At 48.8% G+C, this 17,561-nt stretch overlaps 3 protein-coding genes across 11 annotated transcripts in view; all 3 read left to right on the forward strand.

Annotated features, from left to right (window-relative positions):
- tmc7 (transmembrane channel like 7) overlaps positions 1–3,575 on the forward strand; it is a 41,245-nt gene extending 37,670 nt beyond the window's left edge. The window contains exons 14-16 of one of the 2 annotated variants that reach the window (XM_079813064.1): positions 62–217; positions 2,698–2,776; positions 2,923–3,575. In XM_079813064.1, the coding sequence (XP_079669190.1) occupies positions 62–217; positions 2,698–2,776; positions 2,923–3,066 (379 nt within the window). In that variant the 3' untranslated portion in view covers positions 3,067–3,575. The remainder of the gene's footprint in view (positions 1–61; positions 218–2,697; positions 2,777–2,922) is intronic. The other variant, XM_079813065.1, reaches the window with a different exon arrangement.
- A 596-nt stretch (positions 3,576–4,171) lies between these two features.
- Positions 4,172–10,961, forward strand: zbtb45 (zinc finger and BTB domain containing 45). 2 transcript variants are annotated; one of them, XM_079812012.1, is made up of 6 exons: positions 4,172–4,311; positions 5,346–6,232; positions 9,043–9,144; positions 9,208–9,342; positions 9,425–9,689; positions 9,767–10,961. In XM_079812012.1, exons 2-6 carry the CDS (start codon positions 5,369–5,371, stop codon positions 10,081–10,083), a joined length of 1,683 nt encoding a protein of 560 aa, XP_079668138.1. In that variant the 5' UTR covers positions 4,172–4,311; positions 5,346–5,368; the 3' UTR covers positions 10,084–10,961. The 2 variants fall into 2 exon arrangements, with proteins under 2 accessions (XP_079668138.1, XP_079668137.1); XM_079812011.1 differs by having other exon boundaries at positions 9,043–9,342.
- A 508-nt stretch (positions 10,962–11,469) lies between these two features.
- LOC307123479 (acyl-CoA dehydrogenase family member 11) overlaps positions 11,470–17,561 on the forward strand; it is a 21,317-nt gene continuing 15,225 nt past the window's right edge. For 3 of the 7 annotated variants that reach the window (XR_013816171.1, XM_079812016.1, XM_079812015.1), the window contains exons 1-9: positions 11,591–11,735; positions 12,602–13,067; positions 13,163–13,262; positions 14,788–14,899; positions 15,052–15,194; positions 15,438–15,587; positions 15,673–15,767; positions 15,853–15,952; positions 16,024–16,164. Coding sequence is in view for 6 of the 7 variants with exons in the window: in XM_079812016.1 (XP_079668142.1) it covers positions 11,732–11,735; positions 12,602–13,067; positions 13,163–13,262; positions 14,788–14,899; positions 15,052–15,194; positions 15,438–15,587; positions 15,673–15,767; positions 15,853–15,952; positions 16,024–16,164 (1,311 nt within the window). In the remaining variant the exon portion in view is untranslated. Of the gene's footprint in view, positions 11,736–12,514; positions 13,068–13,162; positions 13,263–14,787; positions 14,900–15,051; positions 15,195–15,437; positions 15,588–15,672; positions 15,768–15,852; positions 15,953–16,023; positions 16,165–17,561 lie in introns of all 7 variants that reach the window. The other 4 variants (XM_079812014.1, XM_079812013.1, XM_079812017.1 and 1 more) reach the window with 2 other exon arrangements.

Below are 17,561 nucleotides of genomic sequence, written 5' to 3' on the forward strand. Positions count from 1 at the left end.
GTCCCGCATCACCTCATCAAACACGCCGTCCGGCCGCACCTTTGATTGAGCTGTGTTTCAGGATCCAGGCGTCCCGGGTGTGCGGCCCGTTCGTCAGCTTCAGCACGTCGTGGAAGGTGATGCCGCACGTGATCTCCCAGCTGCCCCTGGGCCTGCGCAGCTTCCTGATGGCGCTCGCCTCCGAGGCCTTCGCCGTGTCCTTCTTCGTCATCACGTGGTGAGGAGCATCTCACGCTCTTCACACTCTGTGAAGAACCTAATTTAGTGTTCTGGGTCAAAAATGACCCGCCTACGAGGAATCTCTCATTATGCTCCATTATGCCCAAATACTGGATTCAATCTGTGAACGTTTAAGGCCTTTTAGCACATAAGATATTATGTTTTATTTAGCAAGCATGTATATTTACAACCAATTTACAATAGGGTTAAAGCGCCACCTATGGGCCGATCTCCATACAAGTTTGCATGCTTGTTTAGAATCACATGTCGCATGATTTTGTGAAGTTTCGAGTTTCATTCTGGAACGATCGGCTTTTGGGTGAGCTTGGCCACGCCTGTTTTCTAAATGACCCAGCTATAGCTGTCCAAAGGCCAAAGTTCAACATTTATTTTGATAATTATTGACCTAGAGAGTCCAGAGAGTTGTGCCGCAGTGGTTTTATCAAGGTTGAGCCAAAAACCTAGGACTAGTTCGCCAAAGTTGTTTTTTGAGATAATCTCCAATATTTCGACGATCGTTCGATTGGCGGCGGCGATCCTGGAGGCAAAGTTGCTCAGCATGAGGAGTTCTATCATGCGGTATGAATGTCATAAACCTAAGCTGCTCAGTTTTGCTCTCAAAGGCAGTCTTGGCAACTCGGACGAAGACGCCACATGCCAGTTTTGCGACTCAATCGGACTTGGGGTTGTATAGTTATAGCCATTTTCATGTTTTTTTCATGTTCTAGCGCCACCAAGTGGCCAGTCGCCGCGACCTCATAATGAGCTCATACATAGGTGTGCTGAGTTTGGTGAAAATATCTATGTTTGTTCAAAAATCTTCTTTGATAACTATTGACAATCAGACTCCATAGAATCTTGCTGCACTGGTTTGGTTTGGTTTAGATTAGATTAGATTAGATTAGATTCAACTTTATTGTCATTACACAAGAACAGGTACAAGGCAACGGAATGCAGTTTGCAGTTTAGGTCTAACCAGAAGTGCAATAGCATCAAGTGCAGGACATGGATATGTACTGAATATATATAAATATATCTATAAATAGAGAGATGGTTATTACTATAAACAGTATTTTACAGGTGGATATGTACTATGAATATAATATAATGTATGCAGGCAGCGTTTCCTCTGGAGGAAGGTAGTGGAGTTCCTGTGATGCGCTGGGCAGTTTTCACCACCCGCTGCAGTGCCTTGCGCTCCGCAACAGAGCAGGTCCCATACCACACTGCCACACAGTTGGTCAGGATGCTTTCTATTGCGCAGCGGTAGAAGTTCACCAGGATAGCCGATGAGAGCTGATTCTTCCTCAGGATGGGCCAGAAGCCTTGGACTAGTTCGCAAAAGTAGGCATTTCAAAAGTGACGAGCAAATCCGAGTCTTGAGCCAAGGATCCCAATGATATAAGACACGTGAGTCTACGCCTAACAGTTCAGGAGTTATGAGCCATAGATATACATAATCAAGGCTAGATGTCTTACGGCGGAGTCTCTAACGTCATCACCGGCGGCCATCTTGTCACAGGCCAGCTTTCTGGCGGGCTCCTGATGTAAGGCGAGTGATCTGAACACAAATACTCTTATCTCGCAGAAAGCGGATTTACAAATGGTTTGGCTTCTTACAAACATTATTAACGTGGCTATAATAATAATTATTCATAAGTATGCAGTGTCATAACTACATCTCTGACGTTTATAACAAACCAAACAGTTTGAAAATCGGTAAAATTGAGCAAGTTATGGTTATTCAAAAAGTGCAAACACCATTAAAACACAATGAGTGAGCGAGCTGACTGTGACAAGATGGCCGCCAGGTGCAGACGTCCTCCATTGGCCAGCAGCGGAAGAGACATCTAGCCTTTATTATGGATATCTATGTTATGAGCCATTTCACACTCTTGAGCGCTGTAGCGCCCCCGTCAGGCCGATTGGGGCGAGCTTTGGTGTTGCTGTAGGTGGTGTTAGCACTACCAGCCCTCAAAGTCTCAAGCCTCTACGCCTCACGGTTTGGTCTGCCCGGTCAGTTTTAGAGGAGAATGCTGACCCTTGGACAGTTTAACAATAGGGTTTCAGCTCTTCAACCGCTACAGAGATCCAGTATTTGGGGATAATGGAGCATAAATAATAAAGAGATTCATAAGCACTTTTTCATGGTCATTTCTGACCTGGAACATCAAGAAAAAGCACAAAAATGATCATAATAGTTTTGGGAAGTTGAGTGAAGTCAGTGAATAAAAACACAATTGAGTTTGGGAGGAACTTGCGTGGTGTTATTTGTGTGTGTGTGTGTGTGTGTGTGTGTGTGTGTGTGTGTGTGTGTGTGTGTGTGTGTGTGTGTGTGTGTGTGTGTGTGTGTGTGTGTGTGTGTGTGTGTGTGTGTGTGTGTGTGTGTGTGTGTGTGTGTGTGTGTGTGTGTGTGTGTGTGTGTGTGTGTGTGTGTGTGTGTGTGTGTGTGTGTGTGTGTGTGTGTGTGTGTTGCAGTCTGGGGATGTTCTATGTGATCGCCCTGGCCGGAGCTCATAAGCGTGTGATTGAGCAGCTTCGCGATCAGCTGGCCATGGTGAGTCCCCTCATCACGAGGACGCTCTTGTTTCGCTGATGGTGTTGCTGAAGACTCTGACTGTGTGTGTGTGTGTGTGTGTGTGTGTGTGTGTGTGTGCGTGTGTGTGTGTGTCTGTGTGTCTGTGTGTCTGTGTGTCTGTGCAGGAGGGCCGGGACAAGCGCTTCCTCATTCAGAAGTTGTGTCAGGCCCAGCAGGCTTCATACGCTCGGGGTCTGCGCAGAATCCATCCTGATGACCCGGGCCTGTGTTTGGTGGAGCCATCGGTGGTGCTGGAGACGCAGGCCTGACAGAACACACACACACACACACACACTCCGCTGGCCGTTCACCCTGTGTCTCATGTCTGCTCACTGTGGGTTTGTTCTGTGTTTACCAAATGTACTTGGGAATATCCATCACTATCTGCACAACTCGCAGAGTAACATTTAGGGATGCCATACTGAGTATTTACCTGTTTGAGCAACTCAGACGTGTGTGTCATTTTACAAGTGTGTATTAACTTGATGGATTTTGCGTTTACAAAAACATTCCTGGCCCTTGGCTCTGTGTGTGACGTGTTAAAGTTAACCGAGGGATTCTGGGTGTGTCTGGTTAGTGTCAGCAGTCCTGCTGGTCATCTTTCTCCAGGGATTTCTCCATTTGATAATTATGGATGTTTATGCACTTTTGTCTTTATATTCTCTGAGGTTCATACAGCTATTATAGATCGTGTGAGCATCACTGTGCTCTAATATCACAAATAAAACACTATGTAACAGCACAATTTATGTTAATGTATATTAAACTTGTGTGTGCAAAAAATGGTCTTCATGTGTCCTTCAAGAAAAAAAAAAAGAAAATATGTAAGGAATATTCTTTTATTCTTTATTTTGACAGACTGTTCTGACGTTGGGGGCTTTTATTTTCACAGACTGTTATGACGGAGGGGGCTTTTATTTTGACGAGCTGTTATAACGTTCATGGCTTTTATTTTGACGGGCTGTTATGATGGAGCGGGCTTTTATTTTGACGGGCTGTAATTTGACGTTGGGGGCTTTTATTTTGACAGACTGTTATGACGTTGGGGGCTTTTATTTTGACAGACTGTTATGATGTTGGGGGGTTTTATTTTGACGGGCTGTTATTTGACGTTGGGGGCTTTTATTTTGACAGACTGTTATGACGTTGGGGGCTTTTATTTTGACAGACTGTTATGACGTTGGGGGCTTTTATTTTGACAGACTGTTATGATGTTGGGGGGTTTTATTTTGACAGACTGTAATGACGTTGGGGGCTTTTATTTTGACGGGCTGTAATTTGACGTTGGGGGCTTTTATTTTGACGGGCTGTAATTTGACGTTGGGGGCTTTTATTTTGACAGACTGTTATGACGTTGAGGGCTTTTATTTTGACGGGCTGGTCGCGGATATCGGGGCCCGTGAGCGCAGAGAAGCTTCGGTCCATCGCGAATCTTCGCAAATAAACCCGAGATCGATAATAAAGAAGTAATGATCGCGCAGCAGCGTATTAGTGCACTTTAAACACTCCTGCAGGTGAGTGTGTGTGAGTGTGTGTCAGCACTGCAGATGTCAGTGTGAATAATAAACACGTAGAGCACAAGTGAGCGTAATGACTGCATTAACACACTGTTAATTACACCTGACCGCCGGTGTGTGTGTGTGTGTGTGTGTGTGTGTGTGTGTGTGTGAGAGAGAGAGAAAGAGAGAATGTGTGTGTGTGTGTGTGTGTGTGAGAGAGAGAGAAAGAGAGAATGTGTGTGTGTGTGTGTGTGTGTGTGAGAGAGAGAAAGAGAGAATGTGTGTGTGTGTGTGAGAGAGAGAGAGAGAAAGAGAGAATGTGTGTGTGTGTGTGTGTGTGTGTGTGTGTGTGTGTGTGTGTGTGTGTGAGAGAGAGAGAAAGAGAGAATATGTGTGTGTGTGTGTGTGTGAGAGAGAGAAAGAGAGAATGTGTGTGTGTGTGTGTGTGAGAGAGAGAGAGAGAAAGAGAGAATGTGTGTGTGTGTGTGTGTGTGTGTGTGTGTGTGTGTGTGTGTGTGTGTGTGTGTGTGTGTGTGTGTGTGAGAGAGAGTGTGTGTGTGAGTGAGTGGGCATGTTTTTGTGAAATATCAGGACACAAATGTGTATAATGACATGGGTATTACAAAAAGAGGGTGAAATATGAGGACGTTCCCCATGTCCTCACTTTTCAAAATGCTTATAAATCACAGAATGAGTTTTTTTTCACAGAAAGTGAACTGCACAGTCTCCTGTGTGTGTGTGTGTGTGTGTGTGTGTGTGTGTGTGTGTGTGTGTGTGTGTGTGTGTGTGTGTGTGTGTGTGTGTGAGTGTGTGAGTGTGTGTGTGTGTGTGTGTGTGTGTGTGTGTGTGTGTGTGTGTGTGTGAGAGACAGTGTGTGTTTAGTCACCTTTATTGATATAGCACTCTCTACAGGTTGTATAATCATGTTTCTGTTGGGTTATCTGATGTATTAATGAGTGATGGTTGTGTGTGTGCGTGTGCGTGTGCGTGTGTGTGTGTGTGTGTGTGCGCGTGTGCGCGTGTGCGTGTGTGTGTGTGTGTGTGTGTAGCGTGTCCCAGAGTCCAGCGGGTCATGGCGTCGGGTCCTGAGGCCGTCCACTACATCCACCTCCACAACTCCAGCCAGTCTGTGCTGGAGGCGCTGCGGTCCCAGCGGCGTAAGGGCCTGTTCTGCGACGTGACGGTGCGGATCCACGACGCGTCCCTGAGGGCCCATGCCTGCGTGCTGGCGGCCGGGAGCCCCTTCTTCCAGGACAAGCTCCTGCTGGGCCACTCCGAGATCTCGGTTCCGCCGCTGGTGCCGGCGGAGACGGTGAAGCAGCTGGTGGACTTCATGTACAGCGGCTCGCTGGTGGTGCTCCACTCGCAGGCGCTCTGCATCCTCACCGCCGCCTCCATCCTGCAGATCAAGACCGTCATCGACGAGTGCACGCAGATCATCTCGCAGCGGCGGGCCGCGGGGGGCGGGGCCACGGGCGGGGGGGCGGGGCCGAAGCAGGAGGAGGGCGGGGCCAAGGGCCGGGAGGGCGCGCCGCCGCTGCAGGGCTTCGCCTACGGGATGGACTCAGACATGGCGGCCGCGCTGGGCGGAGGCGCTCCGGCGGAGGGCGGAGGCCTGGAAGCGGGCGGAGTCGGCCCTCTGATGCCCCTCAGCGAGTTAGGGGGCGGGGCCATGTGCAGAGGGGAGGGGCTGGGTGGGGGCGGGGCCATGCTGAAGCCCTCCAGCTGCTCGCAGGAGATCAACTACATGCTGAGCGCGGAGCGGGCGGCCAACGAGCGGCCGATGGGGGCGGAGTACGGGGCGGAGGAGCTGGTGGGCGGAGTGGAGCACTTCAGCGAAGACGACGAGAGAGACGCACACGACCCCGACAGGGAGGCGGAGCCGGACCGGCAGACGGCGCACACGCGCAAACAGAGGCAGCCGCTGCGCCTGCAGGTACAAGACCCGCCCTCAAGCCTAGCTAGCTTTATTAAAAGCTGAAATTATGAAATTCAAAAACATAAATAGCGTTTTGGTGCTGTGGTGCGAGATCGCTCCGCCGCGGCTCAAGAGAACCAGCAGTGGAGCAAACATGAGCTGATCTTCTCTTCCGCCTTATATCAGTAACAGCGCGAAATAAACATGAATGAGCTTCTGAAAGTGTGTTAAAGATACAGGATAACTTACTGAAATCCGTATAAAGTCACAGAGAATCGCTCAATCAGTGTTTCAACCGCAGAAAGACGTCAGTAAAACGGCTTGTAAATGTCATGTAACGTCACATTTACCTCAGAAAAACCATATCCAGTGTCCAAAAACTCGTTAGTCAGCTAGAAAAATGAACTCTAGAGAGGAGCATTTTTCTAATTATATGCACCATTACAGAGGATATTCATTGTCAATTCTTCAATATTTAATGCATGTGTGTATGAATGTATGAATAAATCTGGCAAGTTTTTATGCAGCCACCATTTAAATGTTTATATTTCAAAAATCTAATTGGAGTAGAATTATGATTATGTAATTGTAAAGTTATTATAACATTATTATTATATATATATATAAAAAACATAATTTAGTGTAATTTAAGTGTTTGTATACAAATCTGTTAATTTGTACCTTCAATATTAGTAGGCTAATGTAGTACAACTGACTCTTATAGTTTACAGCATTAGTTCAGAGATTTGTTTTCCTCGAGAAAATGTTCTATGTATTATACCTGATACATATCCAAAATAATCGATAATGAATCGAGTCGAAAATAATCGAAAATCTAATCGAAAGCTTGTGAATCGAATTGTGAAATTGGTGTCAATCCCCAGCCCTAACATGTAGTGTCCCCAACTGAGCACGCCAGAGGAAACCCAAACCCCATCAGGAGCTAATGGAGGAAAATAAACCTTGGAGAAACCAGGCTCAGTCGGGGGGGCAGTTCTCCTCTGGCCAATTAACAAACAGCGTATGATTATTATTCTGGAAACTTTACAGGTCAGAGGTCATAATAGATTGTAATATTCGAACGATCGGAGTCATCAGGCCGGAGACGGGTTTATTGAGGATGCCGTGTCGATGAGGCAGTTTCAGGCGGAGGATAATGTGGCGTTCACACGAAGGTGGACGCTTGAACATTGAGTTTACTCGTGACATTCACTTCTCAACAGGCGTGATTCTCCTCATGGGCGGAGCTTCTGCCAGCGGCTCGTCTCGTTGAGAAATGTCTGACATGGGCTGTGTTTACACGTCTTTTTTGTTAAAATCTACTGTTAATGTGTGACAAAACGTAGTTTTAAGACTTTGTCAGTCGATAATGTAGTAGTTTAAAGCTGAAATCTGTGGTTTATTTATATAAAGAGTCCCTATTTGAACATGTGATCTGGTGTTTTCGGAGTTGTGAGCTCCAGTGGATCAGCGGCGCTCATTAAAGGGTTAGTTCACCCACAACTGTAAATTGTGTCATTAATGACTGAGCCTCATGTGGTTGGACACCCGTCAGACCTCCGTTCATCTTCAGACACAAATGAAGATATTTTAGTGTAAATCTGATGCTCTGAAAGGCCTCCATTGGCTCAACTTTACACTCTCAAGACCCTTAAAAGACACTAAAGACTAAAGTTACAAAGTCCATCTCACTACAGCGGCTCTACAATAACTTTATGAAGACGAGAATGGTTTCTGTGCGCAAAAAAACCCTAAATAACGACTTATATAGTGATGACGATTTCAAAACACGGCCTCATGAAGCTTCGAAGCGTTATGAATCAGTGAGTCGATACAGCGGTTCAAAGCGTTATGAATCAGTGAGGCGGTTCAGAGCGTTATGAATCAGTGAGTCGATTCAGCGGTTTGGATTGGCAAATTTCATGATTCATAACGCGCTGAATCGACTCACTGATTCATAACGCTTCGAACCGCTGAATCGACTCACTGATTCATAACGCTTCGAACCGCTGAATCGACTCACTGATTCAAAACGCTCTGAACCGCTGTATCGACTCACTGACTCATAACGCTTTGAACCGCTGTATCGACTCACTGACTCATAACGCTTTGAACCGCTGTATCGACTCACTGATTCATAACGCTTTGAACCGCTGTATTGACTCACTGATTCATAACGCTTTGAACCGCTGTATTGACTCACTGACTCATAACGCTTTGAACCGCTGTATCGACTCACTGATTCATAACGCTTTGAACCGCTGTATCGACTCACTGACTCATAACGCTTCAAAGCTTCATGAGGCCGTGTTTTGAAATCGTCATCACTATATAAGTCGTTATTTAGGGTTTTTTTGCGCACAGAAACTATTCTCATCTTCATAAAGTTATTGTAGAGCCGCTGTAGTGAGATGGACTTTGTAACTTTAGTCTTTAGTGTCTTTTAAGGGTCTTGAGAGTGTAAAGTTGAGCCAATGGAGGCCTTTCAGAGCATCAGATTTACACTAAAATATCTTCATTTGTGTCTGAAGATGAACGGAGGTCTGACGGGTGTCCAACCACATGAGGCTCAGTCATTAATGACACAATTTACATTTTTGGCTGAACTAACCCTTTAACCCCGGTGAGATCAGCCTTTCCTCGGCCAGTCTTTCTGCCGGGTTTATTGAGGATGCCGTGACGATCAGGGGGAGTCTAATCACAGTCTCTCAGACACTGCACTCTCCCCTGTGTGTGTGTGTGTGTGTGTGTGTGTGTGTGTGTGTGTGTGTGTGTGTGTGTGTGTGTGTGTGTGTGTGTGTGTGTGTGTGTGTGTGTGTGTGTCGCAGGTGCTGGGCGGAGACCAGGTGGTGGTGAAGAACGAGGGCGTGCAGGAAGGGGAGGCGCTGTTCGAGATGGACGAGCGAGGAGGCCAGCCCACCTACACACAGGTAAGGCACACGCTGACCCACGGGCGGCCGAGGCGCAGAGACGAGTGTGTTTGTGTGTTTCAGGCCGGCTTCTACGAGGACTCAGGCGTGTTCTCCAGCGGCTTCTGGTCTCAGGCGGATCCGCAGGCGTCCCGCGGCCGGGTCAGCAAACCGCTCTCGCCGCCGCAGCAGCAGTCCTCCCAGAACCTCGGCGGGCAGGTGAGATGGGCGGGGCTTATGATGGGCGGGGCGGGGCTTATGATGGGCGTCCTCCGCTAACTCTCTCTCTCTCTCTCCGCAGATGCTCTTCCAGTTTCCGGCCAGCGAGTCGCAGACGCCGTCCTTCTTCGTGGGCGGACCCATGGTGATGGACAACCTGGCTGAGTCGTGCCAGCAGGCCCCGCCCCCGGCTCCCCTGACCCCGGCTCCGCCCCCCTCCACCCCAGCATGCCTTGCAGGTCCGAGCTTCGCCCCTCAGGGCTCGGAGACGTCGTTCGACTGCACCCACTGCGGGAAGTCCCTGCGCTCCCGCAAGAACTACAGCAAACACATGTTCATCCACTCCGGTACGCAGAGCTCGCACACACCCTGATTACTGCGGCCACGCCCCGTGATGTGTGTGTGTGTGTGTGTGTGTGTGCAGGTCAGAAGCCGCACCAGTGCAGCATCTGCTGGCGCTCCTTCTCCCTGCGGGACTATCTGCTGAAGCACATGGTGGTGCACACGGGCGTGCGGGCGTTCCAGTGCTCCGTCTGCAGCAAGCGCTTCACCCAGAAGAGCTCGCTCAACGTGCACATGCGCACGCACCGGGTGGAGCGCACCTTCACCTGCGGCGTGTGCCACCGCGCCTTCACCCACCGCACGCTGCTGGAGAGACACGCCCTGCAGCACCAGCACCCCACGCCCATCAAGCCCACCTCCACCCACATGGAGACGGGCGGGGCTGGCTCCGCCCCCTAGAGCCGCACCGCTGGGACACACTCGCCAGACCTCATAAAACACACAAACCTCACGGAGCGCCGCACACTAACGCTAACACACACACACCGCGAGCGAGCGAGTGTGAGTGTGTGTGTCCGTCTCGATGTTCTGCGTGTTGTCATGGACTCATCAGAAACCACAATGACCTCAGGACCTGAAGAGACTTCAGAGCTTCAGATTTATTACCTCCATTCTTATTTCAACATCAACCTCCATTTTTACATTTTTTATCAAGTATATGCATAAATCTTCTGCTATTTTTATGGTGATGTCATGTATTCTGTTTGGCTCATATCTAGCATGTGCTCGCTTCTGCTGCATGAGACTGCATTAAACGCTTGTGACGCTTCTCCTGCGTGTCTTTATTCTGCTTTACGTCTGTTTTCTCCACAGACTGAGACTTTTATCTCACAGTTCTGACTAAAAAACGACATATAAAGTCAATGCAGGGTTTCCACGGGTCTTGATTTGACAGTTTAAGGCCTTGATGTCTTAAATTAGAGATAAGATATTCAATATCATGGCATTGGATCAGGCCCTGTGATGCAGATAAAAACATAATTTGCTGTATAATGCAGGATGAATAAATCAACAGTCTGTCCGTCTCTTAAAGGGCCAGCTCACCCATTAATGATAATCCTGTGGTTGTTTCCTCTCCTAATGTCCTCAAACCCCTCAGACTCTTCAGAACATCTGGAATAATCCACTCCATCCGTATGGATCATTTCTGAAGTTGCTTAGACTGTCAATGGAAGACTCTCATTTGTGTTCAGAAGATGAACGAGAGTCACTTTAATCTGACCATTAAAGCTGTGGCCAGAACTATTAAACACAATAAACAGATTTCATACGGCTCTGAATGTGATGCGCTGCAGAGATGATGTTCTTCCTCAGGATTTCTGTTTCCCGCTCAAACTCTACACATCCTTAAATCAACACACATTAATGACTCGCTCGTGAATAAATCAAGAATTAGGTGAGTTTGTGCTCAAAACAAGAACTAATATCTGTCGTTGGATATGAACATTTGAGTTAAGTTGATGTGTGTGAACCCATTGGCAGATATTTGTTCTTCTTTTAATCATAAAATCACTTCAGACTAGTGTGTCAGACGCTGGTGTCCGTCTAAAAGAGTCGACTCCTTCAGCGATTCGCAATGGATTCAGACGCTGGTGTCTGTTTGAAGAATCGACTCCTTCAGCGAATCGCCATGGTTTCAGTCGCTGGTGTCCGTCTAAAAGAGTCGACTCCTTCAGCGAATCGCCATGGTTTCAGTCGCTGGTGTCCGTCTAAAAGAGTCGACTCCTTCAGCGATTCGCAATGGATTCAGACGCTGGTGTCCGTTTGAAGAATCGACTCCTTCAGCGAATCGCCATGGTTTCAGTCGCTGGTGTCCGTCTAAAAGAGTCGACTCCTTCAGCGAATCGCCATGGTTTCAGTCGCTGGTGTCCGTTTGAAGAATCGACTCCTTCAGCGAATCGCCATGGATTCAGACGCTGGTGTCCGTTCGAAGAATCGACTCCTTCAGTCGACTCCTCATATAAACGGTATTTGAGTCCATAGGTTGAGTTAGTCCAGTGGTCGGGTTCAGTTTATTTGTCCAGTTTGGAGACGCGGAACGCGAGCGATGGGTGAGCGGCTCAAATCTGCAAACAACAACAACAGAGAAACAGCGTAAACTCTGCTCAAATACAGCTCAAAAACAGCTCAAAAACAGCTCAAATACAGCTCAAATACAGCTCAAAACAGCTCAAAACAGCTCAAAAACAGCTCAAATACAGCTCAAAACAGCTCAAAACAGCTCGGGTCGCTGGAGTGAGTTTGGTGGGGAGAGCTGTCTGTTGTCAGCGCTGATTTTGAGTGTGTTTGTTGTGTTTTTAAAGTAATTTTCTGTATATGAAGCGGATGTTCGGAGAGAGAGAGAAAGTGTGTGAAAGTTCACAGCTGTACTGCGCAGTCTAAATGATTCAGAGTTTACACCAAAGATTCAAAAGAAAATGTGTTTGAACTAAACTCATATTAAAAATAAATCATCATTCAACAATACAACAACAACACAGGAATGTAACTTAACAGACACGAAGTGTTTTCCCAATAATAGTTTACAATAGAGTTTTTAAAAAACGGGCTGTCAAACGACCAATCTCATCCAAAACAATGGTTTGTGTTTTCATAATGTGTGTGTGTGTGTGTGTGTGTGTGTGTGTGTGTGTGTGTGTGTGTGTGTGTGTGTGTGTAATTATTATGTATATTTGAATACACACACATGTATACTGTATGTATATGTATGTCATATAAATATTTTCTTAAAAATATGCATGTGTGTGTGTGTGTGTATTTATAAATGCATAAAAATACACACACACACACAAACATATTATGTAAACCCAAACCTTTATTTGGGATACAGTGTGTGAGGCATTTCCTGAGGATGTTTATGTAGTTTGTGCAGTTGAACAGTGTGTGTGCGTGTGTGTGTGTGTGTGTGTGTGTACAGCCTCAGCAATGGCAGTCCGGGTGTGTCGCCGTGGTAACCGGCTGGCACCGCACATGCTCAGTAGGAGTGTGTGTGACAGCAGCGTGTCCATCGAGAGCCTCAGTGAGCTGGACTCACACACACACGAGCCGTTTTCCCGCTCCGCCATCGGGTCGTTCTTCCAGGAGCGGCCCCTGCTCACCAACCCGTTTACCCAGGATGCACTGCTCCAGGCCTACCTGCAGCGCCACCTGCCTGTGCGGGCGGTGCAGGCGGAGCTGCTGCGCTTCGGCGAGCGGCTGGTGTCCGAGGTGGAGGCTCTGGGCCGGCAGTGTGAGCTCCATCCGCCCGTCCTGCAGCGCTACGACCCCTGGGGCCGGCGGGTGGACCGCATCATCACCTGCCCCGCCTGGGCCCGCCTCAGGGCCATCTCTGCGCAGGAGGGGCTGGTGGCGGCCGGATACACCCGGCCCTATGGGGAGTGGAGGTCAGGAACCGCCCATCTGCATGTGCTCCTCACAGCCCAGCAGCTTCACTACAGTGTGTGTGTGTGTTTGTGTGTGTGTGTGTGTGTGTGTGCAGTCGTGTGTATCAGATGAGTAAGATGTACCTGTTTGCTCCGTCGGCTGGACTCTACACCTGCCCGCTGGCCATGACGGACGGAGCTGCTAAAGTCATCGAGGTAAGACACTCCATCTCTCACACACAGGGGGGCAAAAAACAAACTGGGTCAATAACAAAAAAGCAAGATTTCTGTCTCTCTCAGACCTGTAACTTCTTCTTTAAGAGACTCCACTCCTGTATTAATGGCCCCTGTTTGAACTGGTTATCAGTGTAAAAGACACCTGTCCACAACTTCGAACAGTCAGACTCCAAACTCCACTATGGCCAAGACCAAAGAGCTGTCAAAGGACACCAGAAACTAAACTGTAGACCTGCACCCGGCTGGAAGACTGAATCTGCGATAGGTAAGCAGCTGGTGTGAAGAAATCAACTGTGGAGCAAGACATACAAGAGCACTGATAATCTCCCTCCATCTGGGGCTCCACGCAAGATCTCACCCCGTGGGGTCAAAATGAGCACAAGAACAGTGAGCAAAAATCCCAGAACCACACTGGGGTGACCTAGTGAATGACCTGCAGAGAACTGGGACCACAGGAACCATCAGTAACACACTCCGCCGCCAGGGACTCGAATCCTGCAGTGCCAGACGTGTCCCCCTGCTGAAGTTTGCTAGAGAGCATCTGGATGATCCAGAAGAGGATTGGGAGAATGGCATATGGTCAGATGAAACCAAAATAGAACTTTTGGTAAAAACTCAACTTGTCGTGTTTGGAGGAGAAAGAAGAACACCACACCTACTGTGAAGCATGGGGGGGGGGGCATCATGCTCTGGGGCTGTTTTTCTGGAAAGGGACCAGGACGACTGATCTGTGTAAAGAAAAGATTGAATGGGGCCTTGAGTAAAAACCTCCTTCCATCAGCAAGGGCATTGAAGATGAAGCGTGGCTGGGTCTTTCAGCATGACTATGATCCCCAACACACCGGCCTGGCAACGAAGGAGTGACTTCGGAAGAAGCATTTAAAGGTCCTGGAGTGATTTTCTGGATTTTTTTTCTGTCTCTCATAGTTGAAGTGCACCTATGATGAACATTACAGGCCTCTCTCATCTTTTTAAGTGGGAGAACTTGCACAATTGGTGGCTGACTAAATACTTTTTTGCCCCACTGTTTGCTGTGTAATGTCAGCTATACGCCACCTGACCAACAGGGGCCGTAATGAAACCCAGTCCGCGGAGCTCCCGCCGCACAGGCTCTGATACTGTCAGTCAATGACCTGTGTGGTGTGCCCGAGTCTATGAGAGGAGCTTCACTGAACTCTGTGTGTGTGTGTGTGTGTGTGTGTGTGTGTGTGTGTGTGTGTGTGTGTGTGTGTGTGTGTGTGTGTGTGTGTGTGTGTGTGTGTGTGTGTCTGTGTGTGTGTGTGTGTGTGTGTGTGTGTGTGTGTGTGTGTGTGTGTGTGTGTGTGTGTCTGTGTCTGTGTCTGTGTGTGTGTCTGTGTGTGTGTGTGTGTGTGTGTGTGTGTGTGTGTGTGTGTGTGTGTGTGTGTGTGTGTGTCTGTGTGTCTGTGTGTGTGTGTGTGTGTGTGTGTGTGTGTGTGTGTGTGTGTGTGTGTCTGTGTCTGTGTGTGTGTCTGTGTGTGTGTAGTCTTTAGGTATGCCGGCCAGAGAAGCGTTTGAGCGCTTGACCTCACGTGATGAGAAGAGATTCTGGACGTCGGGACAGTGGATGACCGAGAGGAGAGGAGGATCTGACGTCTGTGAGATACACACTCTCACACACACACACACACACACACACACACACACACACACACACACACACACACACACACACACACACACACACACACACACACACACACATGTTTGTCACTCATCAGTCTCTGACGTGATGCTGTTGTTGTCATAGCGAGCGGTACGGAGACGGTTGCCAGGCGACAGCAGGGCGGATGGTTCAAGCTGTATGGCTTTAAATGGTTCACGTCGGCGACAGATGCTGATATGACCCTCACGCTGGCCCGCATCACCGATGAACACGGACACACTACACCGGTACACACACACACACACACACACACACACACACACATCAGTGGCGTCTGTATGTCAGAAACCTTTCTAAAAGAGAAGCAGACGGATGTCAGATCACTGCTGTCATAGGGTTATAGTATTCTGAACAAACAAGTCCGACCCATGGAGGCCCCACCTCGCAACTTACAGGACTTAAAGGATCTGCTGCTAACATCTGTGTGTGTGTGTGTGTGTGTGTGTGTGTGTGTGTGTGTGTGTGTGTAGGGCAGTAAGGGTCTGTCTCTGTTCCTGGCCGAGGTCTGGGACTCTAACGGCTCGTCTAATGGGGTTGAGGTTCAGAGGCTGAAGGATAAGCTGGGAACACGGCAGGTGCCCACGGCGGAGCTGCTGCTGGACGGCATGAACGCGCGGCTGGTAAGACACAACACACACACACACACACTCTCACACACACACACTCACAGGCATATCAGAGTCTCTGTCTTGTGTGTGTGTGCAGCTGTCAGACGAGGGCCGCGGCGTGGCCTCCATCGCCAACATGCTCACCATCACTCGCATCTACAACACCGTGTGCGCGGTGGCCGCCATGAGGAGGTGATTACACACACACACACTCACATCATCATCATACAGCAGAGACGTGTCAGTGAGTGTGTGTGTGTGTGTGTGTGTGTGTCAGGATCGTCCATCTGGGCAGGGAATACGCATGCAAGCGCTCCGTGTTTGGGAAGCTGCTGAAGGATCACGCGTTGCACGTGCAAACACTCAGCAGAATGGAGGTAAACACACACACACTCTCACACACACCGTTTGCTGTAGTGCCACTCATGAAGTGTGTGTGTGTGTTCAGGTGGAGACTCGCGCTGCGTTTCTGCTGGCGATGGAAGTGTGTCGTCTGCTGGGCCGCGAGGAGAACCGGAGCGCCAGTGAGAGAGAAACACTCCTGCTGAGACTACTGACCCCTGTGTCCAAACTCTACACCGCTAAACAGGTCACACACACACACACACACACTACTGACGCCTGTGGCCAAACTCTACACCGCTAAACAGGTCACACACACACACACACACACTACTGACGCCTGTGGCCAAACTCTACACCGCTAAACAGGTCACACACACACACACACACACTACTGACGCCTGTGGCCAAACTCTACACCGCTAAACAGGTCACACACACACTCACACACACACACACACACACACACACACACACACACACACACACACTACTGACCCCTGTGGCCAAACTCTACACCGCTAAACAGGTCACACACACACTCACTCACACACACACACACACACACACACACACACACACTACTGACGCCTGTGGCCAAACTCTACACCGCTAAACAGGTCACACACACACACACACACTCACACACACACACACACACACACACTACTGACCCCTGTGGCCAAACTCTACACCGCTAAACAGGTCACACACACACTCACACACACACACACACACACACACTACTGACCCCTGTGGCCAAACTCTACACCGCTAAACAGGTCTCACACACACACACACTACTGACGCCTGTGGCCAAACTCTACACCGCTAAACAGGTCACACACACACACACTCACACACACACACTACTGACGCCTGTGGCCAAACTCTACACCGCTAAACAGGTCACACACACACACTCTCACACACACACACACACACACACACACTACTGACGCCTCTGGCCAAACTCTACACCGCTAAACAGGTCACACACACACTCACACACACACACACACACACTACTGACGCCTGTGGCCAAACTCTACACCGCTAAACAGGTCACACACTCACACACACACACTACTGACGCCTGTGGCCAAACTCTACACCGCTAAACAGGTCACACACACACACACACACACACTACTGACGCCTGTGGCCAAACTCTACACCGCTAAACAGGTCACACACACACTCACACACACACACACACACACACACACACACACACACACTACTGACCCCTGTGGCCAAACTCTACACCGCTAAACAGGTCACACACACACTCACTCACACACACACACACACACACACACACACACACTACTGACGCCTGTGGCCAAACTCTACACCGCTAAACAGGTCACACACACACACACACACTCACACACACACACACACACACACACTACTGACCCCTGTGGCCAAACTCTACACCGCTAAACAGGTCACACACACACTCACACACACACACACACACACACACTACTGACCCCTGTGGCCAAACTCTACACCGCTAAACAGGTCACACACACACACACTACTGACGCCTGTGGCCAAACTCTACACCGCTAAACAGGTCACACACACACACACTCACACACACACACTACTGACGCCTGTGGCCAAACTCTACAC

This window comes from Gobio gobio (assembly GCF_949357685.1).
Source record: "Gobio gobio genome assembly, chromosome: 3".
In the NCBI taxonomy this organism is placed as follows: Eukaryota; Metazoa; Chordata; class Actinopteri; order Cypriniformes; family Gobionidae; genus Gobio; species Gobio gobio.